This window comes from Diaphorina citri, unplaced genomic scaffold (genome assembly GCF_000475195.1).
Source record: "Diaphorina citri unplaced genomic scaffold, Diaci psyllid genome assembly version 1.1 scaffold4040, whole genome shotgun sequence".
In the NCBI taxonomy this organism is placed as follows: domain Eukaryota; kingdom Metazoa; phylum Arthropoda; class Insecta; order Hemiptera; family Psyllidae; genus Diaphorina; species Diaphorina citri.
Genome location: NW_007381439.1, coordinates 7226 through 15443, shown reverse-complemented (window position 1 = coordinate 15443; position 8218 = coordinate 7226). Strand labels below are relative to the sequence as shown.

General features: G+C 38.9%; 1 protein-coding gene across 1 annotated transcript; it reads right to left on the bottom strand.

The window, feature by feature from the left end:
• Positions 1 to 4515: 4515 nt before the first annotated feature.
• Positions 4516 to 5487, bottom strand: LOC113472134. Its single transcript, XM_026831750.1, has 3 exons — positions 5183 to 5487; positions 4875 to 5041; positions 4516 to 4705 (listed from the first exon to the last, which is right to left on the bottom strand). Exons 1-3 carry the CDS (start codon positions 5315 to 5317, stop codon positions 4516 to 4518), a joined length of 492 nt encoding a protein of 163 aa, XP_026687551.1. The 5' UTR covers positions 5318 to 5487.
• Positions 5488 to 8218: the final 2731 nt, after the last annotated feature.

The window sequence follows — 8218 nt, the reverse complement described above, 5'->3', positions numbered from 1 at the left end:
TGGGCGTTTTTAAATAGTTTTTGTTTTTGTTTAGTTTTCCTGGGTTTTTTCTTCTTCGCCTTCCTTCCCGGAAACTCGGAAACTTCAACTTTGATCTCAAAGAGGTATTCTTCCTTAAAATTTTCCCTCTCAATTTCGGTTGGCTTTTCCGTTGAAAATTTATTTACTCAAGACAGACGTTCCTCTACTCGTCAGTTGCCCTTAGATGCATTGCGAGTAGTAACGTGATGTCAAACCCAGCCATCCCATGGATGGATCCACCATAGAAACTAAGATTCTACGTGGGTTTTTGTTATGTTGGGTTTCATGTCATCCGCTTTTACTACAGTCGTCAAAATCTTGTGCCAACTTGAAAAAAAGTTCCACTAATTTTTTTAAAAAGTTACCAACTTTCAAAGCGGCGCGCAAAATTTGAAATTCGAGTAAAAATACTGGAAAAATTTTTGAAATAAAATTTTTGAAAGGAAAAGAGAACAGAAAGAAGGAAATCTTTTCATCTTTATTCCTTAGTTCATTCCATCATTATCTATGAATAATGAAAGTATCTGAGAAATTTCCAAACTCCATCAGCTTTTGGCTGTTGGACAGAAAAGAACTAAAATCGGAGCAGAGGTAAAACACAAACTTCCTACTATCCCCCCCTTCCTCCAGAGACTTGTAAGTAACCAATTTTCCTTCCTCCACAACCCTGAGAGAGATCTGCAAAAGTTGTCTGCTATGCAGGTCTCTTGACTGATCCTTGAGAGGTTGGCTTTCCAATCAGCACTGGAGTGTAATAAGTGATCGGATCTTGTGGCCAGCCTTGTTAGCTTGGTTGTGTGGTGTGTCTGCTTGTAAGTGCTAGGCTGTGGTGTTTGCATCCCACCCGGGTGGAGTTTTATCTTGATGGCGATAATGCTTCATTTCTCGGAATGGCTGGCTTTTTCCTATCCTGTCTCTCTTTGATTCGGGATGATAAGACCATAAATGTTTCATTCCCTCTGTCAACCTCCTTGGGGAAAGAAAAAAAAAAATCCTGTATGGCTGGCTTGGTAGTAAATCAGTGATGTTACTGGAACTGTTTGTTGATGGGTACTGGTGAGTTCAGTGAACTGTAGAACTGCACTCAGGAAAAAGCACTCCGTTTGTAGCCCCTAAAGGTGCAATAGGGACCAAAATATAAGGAGTAAAAATTCCGAATTGAGTTGATCAAATTTCATTGATATAGATTAGCCTAGTTAACTTGGAGGATAGGTGTCTCTGGGCTTGTAAGTTAGTTGGTGTGTTTTTTTTTTTTTTTTTTTGAGTTGATAGAGGGACTTTGACTTTCATTTTTTTAGGTCCCTTTGTCCCGGAGAGCAAAGAGAGAAGAAAGACAGGAAAGAGAAAGCCAGCCGATCCAGGAACAAATGATATTCCCCATTGGGGAAAAATCTGCCTGCGAACAAACTAGTGATGTGTTCATGAAACTGTTTCGAAACGCGGTTTTCAAAACGTTGAGATACGGGATGACCGGTTCATGAAACCTCTGAGTTAAAGTTTCAGAAACTTGAATTATGATTATGACCACCTATGAAACCTCAGACTGCACAACTCTAGTCTCTATACTCTAGCGAAAAGGAATAAGGATAAGGAAAAGAGAAAGACAGGAGGTGCAAGCGCACTACAAACTATCGTTGATACCTACTGAAGTACTGAACTTGGAAACTGAAACCTCGCTGCTTAGTCTGCTTCGTTACGTACCCGAAGGTTTCAGGTTTCGGTTTCAGTTTCGGGAACTCAGATCCGAAAACTTAGAGGTTTCGGAAAACCTGGATCCGGAGCCCGAAAAGTTTCATTTTTCCCATACTAAATCAAACCCATGGCACCTGAGGTTGCTGCGAGTAAGAACAGGTACAGCCATGCTCTAACGACCGAGCTATTCGGTGCTGGCTTAGTTTGTGTTGATTCCCACCCAGGGCAGATTTTATCACAAACATATAAGGGTGTGTGTTTGGTACATACAGCTGGCTTTTTCATATCCTGTCTTTTTCTCTCTTTGATTGGGGCAATAAGACCTCAACAGTTTTTACTATCAAACCTCATGAAAAAAAAAAAAAAAAAAAGGCTAGCCCAGTTAACTTGGAGGATACCTTAAGTGCTAGGTTGCATGTTTGATTCCCACCTGGGGTGAACTTTATCCTGCTCAGATGTCTGGCTTTCTCCTATCCTGTCCTCCTTCTCTCATCAATTCTTGGATTTGACAAAAACTCTGTTCTTAATTTTTTTTTTTTTTAATTCTGTGAACTGTAGACCTCACTCAGACTCTTTTGCCTAATCTGAGACCAAGTCTCCTCTTTTCATAATCATAATTTTGATTTTGTCCTATGGATTTATCTAGAATTAGTATCAAGTGTTTATTATGAAACTCAAAGGATTAGTGGAGGTTTAAATTTGAGGACCAAAAATGGACCCTGCTCAGTGTATTGACCCCAAATTTCAGGAAATTAAAGGATTGATTTGCATTGGTGTTTTAATGTCATGTCGCAAACAAAAAAAGAAAACTGTTGAGCTAAAAGGTAGACCTCACTATCTTTCAGCTGAAAATAAAAATGCTTGGTTCAAAATATTATTACATACTTGTATTTGTTAACATTTTGCATCCTAAAAATGATTACCATACATAACATTAATAAAATTAACAATGCTACTATGTTAGCAAAAACTAAAGACTAGGGTAGTTGCATCTTGGTTGATTGGTGGCCTAGTGTAAACCATTTGTACAATGAGATGCAACATACTCTTTTTTTATTTTTTTCTGCTCCAAAAGGACTATGCAATTTGGGTTCAATCTTGATCTCACAAGTTATGGCATTGAAGTGATGTTCAAGATTTTGATTTATCTTCTTTATTTTGTTTTTCTGCTAACAATTTTGCAAATTCTTCATCCACCATTTTATTCAAGTCATCCAATGGCCGATATATTCTATGAACAAACTGAGAACCAAGGAACATTGAAAACATGGAGGCAAGTCCAAACCAAAATTGAGATGGTTTCTTTTGAATTTGAATTGGCTTTGGATTTTTATCCACCTTTAGAAACATTGTTACAATTTCAATTTTCAAGTAGTTGATGTTTCTTCAAGTTTGTTCCGCCGCTATTTATTACAGGAGAATCACTCTTAATAGCCTGTATTTTGAATGCGACGCGACGTTACCACTGTGACATTTTACAATCCTCTTTGTGGTAAGACGTGTGTTCAACCCGAAAAATGGTGTTTCACCGCGGTTTTTATTCAAAATAAACCCGTTTCTTCTCCCCAGTGATGGCGCTGTATCCGCAGACCACCTGTTTCTACAAGGCCATCGTCAACTCGCTCCCGACGACCGGCACTGACGATTACGAGCTCCTATTCGAGGACAATTCCTACGCCGATAATTACGCTCCGCCACTGGGCGTACCACAGCGCTATGTGATTGCGTACAAGAAGAGCAGTTGAGATCTGGATAGGTCCTGTAAGAAAGTTTAACCCTTTCACCCCTAAAGGGACAATACGTCCCACAGAAACATGATTTTTAAAATGGGATATATCATCCCAGACCTGTCGAAAAAATTCCGTTCTCAGTGTTTTTTAAATGTTTCTCTTGTAATCTAAGTCTAATACGTTAGTAAAATTCACTGGGCAAACTTGTCTCGTTTTGTCTCCAGATCGATTTTTGTTCAGTAGTCCTAGGAGGACATAAAACTTTGTGGAGTCCTCATTTATAGCCCAAATAATAATGACTGACCAGAAAAATTGAAAGATTCTTCCTAAAATAATTTGGGGTGAAAGGGTTAAGTCTTTCCCCGGCTCCAATCTAGTTGCGTACACAACGAACTTGTCCATACTCATTGTGGACTCTTAAGTCCCACAGAAACATGATTTTTAAAATGGGATATATCATCCCAGACCTGTCGAAAAAATTCCGTTCTCAGTGTTTTTTAAATGTTTCTTTTGTGATCTAAGACGTTAGTAAAATTCACTGGGCGAACTTGTTTCGTTTTGTCTCCAGATCGATTTTTGTTCAGTAGTCCTAGGAGGACATAAAACTTTGTGGAGTCCTGATTTATAGCCTAAATAATAATGACTGACCAGGAAAATTGAAAGATTCTTCCTAAAATAATTTGGGGTGAAAGGGTTAAGTCTTTCTCCGGCTCCAATCTAGTTGCGTACACAACGAACTTGTCCATACTCATTGTGGACTCTTAACCCTTAGGCTGGGGGCCAGAAAGTGAGTTTAAACTCAGTGAATGAAGGAGAATAGCTACAATAGCAATTTTAATGGTCCCAAAAATTACTACATGTACTTAGTGGATCTTGATTTTAAAATTTAAACGGAGTTTAAACTCACTTTGTGGCCGGCCTTAAAACGATGTATGTATGTACCTACTTATTATGTCTCTTCTCGCCCATCTGATGAGAGGCATACCACGGGATGGTCATCCTATGACACAGACCACGGGAGTCTAATGTAGCAGTTGTTCCATTGCTACGAATACGGCGGTGAAACACTCTTTTAATAGGAAGCCGTGTGATGTTCAAACCAAATGTTCTTTGGTTCCCAACAGGTAATGTTCATCCACTTCCCAAAACTTACCTGTCCGGTATTTCGCTGATAATCGTGTTCGAATACGGAAATTTGTTTCCCCAGGACCAGCTGCACCTTGAGCGTATGTCTCTCGAACGAATTGACCAGCGTTATATTCCTGTAGGACGTATAGACTAGAGACTGAACCCACGCCCTCCTATTTAATCAAATCTGTTTTCTTTGGGCCCCAAATTCAATGAGTAAATTGTAAGAAAATCAGATTTAATAGCGTGGGATATGGAAAAAAGAAGAAGTGTTGTGATGTTCACACCTTATGTTAATCTTACCTGTCCGGTATTTCGCTGATAATGGTATTGGAGTACGGATAATGTTTCTCCAGGACCAGTTGTACCTTGAGCGTATGTCTCTCGAACGGATTGACCAGCGTTATATTCCTGTAGGACGTATTGCCGATCTGCGTCAACGGGAAATGCACCACGCGTTCCCGTGTTACCTGAAAAAAAGGGGGTTTCTTCAAATTAAATTGATCGAGATAACACCTTAGTAGTTACAGTTCCCTCTATCAAAAACCTCTTCACACAAAATAGTATTCAAAATATTAAAAAGAGTAAAGAGAAATAGAAAAAAAACTTACTGAAGCACGCGTCATAGCAACACTGGTTCGAAACAGAAACCCGGACACAGCGCTGGTTTCCAGCTTCAGCGTCAGATTTATCTTCTTCAGTAGGAGATGCTTGAAGTCGACATTCTGGAGTTTCAGATTCTCCATGTCGAAATCCCGTGTGTTGGACGGAAGGGAGAGCGTGTCGATCCATTTGATGCCGCCTTTTTCGCCTGATATTGGAAACAAAAAAGGTAGATTGGAACTGGCCAAAAGAGCGAAAAAAGGGGTTAAATCGACCTGAGATTGAAACAAAGGTGCTTAGAATTAGTACAGGAACCAGAAAAAGGTTGATAGAACATCCAGAGGGAAAGGGAAGCAGTCTAAATGAAATAACCACTTTTTGAAATTGAAAAGATTGTGCCTCGGTACCGCTTTCGCATTACTTCAAGGCACATTCTTTTACATAAGTCCGGTTAAAAAATTTCCGCCCTGGCCGGGCTTCGAACCCAGCACCTCCGGGTTTAGCTCTTAACCGACTAGATTTTATTTTTATTTCTTTTAAAAAAAATCATAATACCATATTCGCAAATATAATATTATTGAATCATTGGAAAAAAATAAAATTAATTAAAAATCAAGAAATGAGAAGAAGGACAACGGCCGAGAGACGTTCTCTTGTAATCCAAGGACAAGGAAAAATATTTTCAATAATCCAAGGACAAGGAAGCATATTTTCTGTAATCCAAGGACAGGAAAAATAAATTACTGCAATGCAAGGACAATAAAGAAAAAAACATTTTCTGATAATCCAAGGGCAGGAAAAAATAATTTCCTATAATCCAAGGACAGGAAAAAATAATTTCCTGTAATCCAAGGACAAGAAAAAATGATTTCTGTAATCCAAGGACAAGAAAAATAGTTTCCTGTAATCCAAGGACAGGAAAAATAATTTTCTGTAATCCAAGGACAAGGAAAAATCATTTCTTGTAATCCAAGTACAAGAAATTAGTACGACTGGCACAAGTCCCAATAGATTTCACACATTTTAAATGGGTTTTCACTGCACTGAAGTGTTGAATAATCCAAGGACAGGAAAAAATAATTTCCTATAATCCAAGGACAGGAAAAAATAATTTCCTGTAATCCAAGGACAAGAAAAAATAATCTCTGTAATCCAAGGACAAGAAAAATAGTTTCCTGTAATCCAAGGACAAGGAAAAATCATTTATTGTAATCCAAGTACAAGGAATTAGTACGACTGGCACGAGTCCCAATAGATTTCACACATTTTAAATGGGTTTTCACTGCACTGAAGTGTTGTATCAAGTCAACACGAGGTACAGAAAAATTAACTCTATTTTGAGAAAATCACAAACGTCTGAGTATAACGAGAGGGAGTGAGTAACTTTTCTTTACACTTTTGTCAAACTTGAACTTTGAGGTTCAAATCCTGTGTTTAAAATAAATTAAAAAAACAACCTAATTTTTTTCTGTAAAAAGAAGTAAAAACTAAATAATAGTAAAAAATAGAAAATCAATAACAAAAGAAGAGAGAACAACAATTTTGCAAAAAAAAAAAGACTAACAGTAGAAAAAAGTAGTAACTACCTAATCTATAAAATACTCATGAAAATGTAAAAGACTGTCACTTTACGTATAATATGACCAATATTAACTTATTTGATTGGCTAAGGGGCAGACCGGACTAAGCAAAAAAAGGGGTTTTGAGATGAATGGAGTCAAAGTATAGGACTAGTCAAAGTTTGAATGTAGTCATTTTGTTTTCTCCCATTTTAATCTATATATATGTTGTTGTTGTTTGCAAATGTCGGGTTATTTGACTACTAGGTCATTTTACCTCTGGCTTCCCAATATTTACCTACAATGTCATTGCTGGCTTCCAAGGCAGGACAGGAGTTCAGGTGAACTGAGTTCATAGGACTGTTTAAGGAACATAAGGAACAAATAGGAGAAGTTTTTAGACCAAAGCGGTGGAGATGTTCAGCCAAACAGTCATGCCCAGTGAGCAGTCGAAAATGAGCAACAGCGGCCTTTCTCGGTAGATTAGGGATGATGTCATGGGTGTTGAGTATTTGCTGCCACTTTTTTCCTTGTCCCTCGTTACGCAGTCTTTTGTTGTGTTTGATCTTGAATTTAGATTTAATTAGTCTTTTTGCCGATTCATAGGGAAGTTTTGGCGTAATTGAAAAGGGGATGCTTGTTCCTTCTGGATAATTAAACTATATTTGTCCAGGCTGGTCCAAATCCATCAGGAAGAACCGTCTGTTCTTGTCGGTCTGGCTCACTGTCTGTGGCTTCGTTATGTTATCAGCAGGGAATATGGAAAAATAAGTGATAACATTATTATTTTCCTTCCTGCCTGATTATTTGAGCTAAAAATGCCCAACTAAAGAATACCCGTGAAATCCAACTTGGTGGGTCATATCCCTAACGAAGTAATGTCTAAATAAAACGTTCCCAGGTTGAGTGCACTAGAAGTTTTAAAAGTTGAGTGCTGAGAGTGCGAAGGTCTCTACGATCGGTAAAATAAAGTGCTGAATTTCTCCACGATCGGGTAAAATAAGCTGCCGTTTTCGGTGTGCAAAGAAGGTGCCGAACCGAGTCGAATAGCATCTCAAGACTATCCCTCAGGTATGCAACCCGTCCAGCTAGGCTAACTTCGTCCACACTACGGAACCCGCTACACAAGCTCCCGCTCAGCCACGTACCTACGGCACCTTATCCGGCCTGGTCGTCGGGGACAGCTTGGGGGGGACCACCCCTTCTTTCCTCTTCGTAGCGAGTAACGCGATGCGACCTTTCCTATTGCTGCTGAATAGCACCGGTTTTTTCCTTTTCGTAGAGGAAAAGGGATGTTTAGTACTATCTACCCATATCATCCAACTATGGCTCTAGCACCTTCAGTCTCTTCATGCACCTACCTACTGTAGTTCCTTACCTGGTTTATCCCCGTTAGTTCTCCGACCGCGTTCTATCTCGTTTCACCGCTCTTTAACTAACTTCTTTATATCTCGATGGAAGAGGGTATTTTCTTGCGTTGGATAC

Coding starts and splice junctions, on each gene's coding strand:
- LOC113472134 (XM_026831750.1), bottom strand. CDS start 5,317: ATGGAGAATCTGAAACTCCAGAATGTCGACTTCAAGCATCTCCTACTG. Junction 5,042..5,182: donor TTGCTATGACGCGTGCTTCA/GTAAGTTTTTTT, acceptor CCTTTTTTTCAG/GTAACACGGGAACGCGTGGT. Junction 4,706..4,874: donor ATCAGCGAAATACCGGACAG/GTAAGATTAACA, acceptor TACGTCCTACAG/GAATATAACGCTGGTCAATT.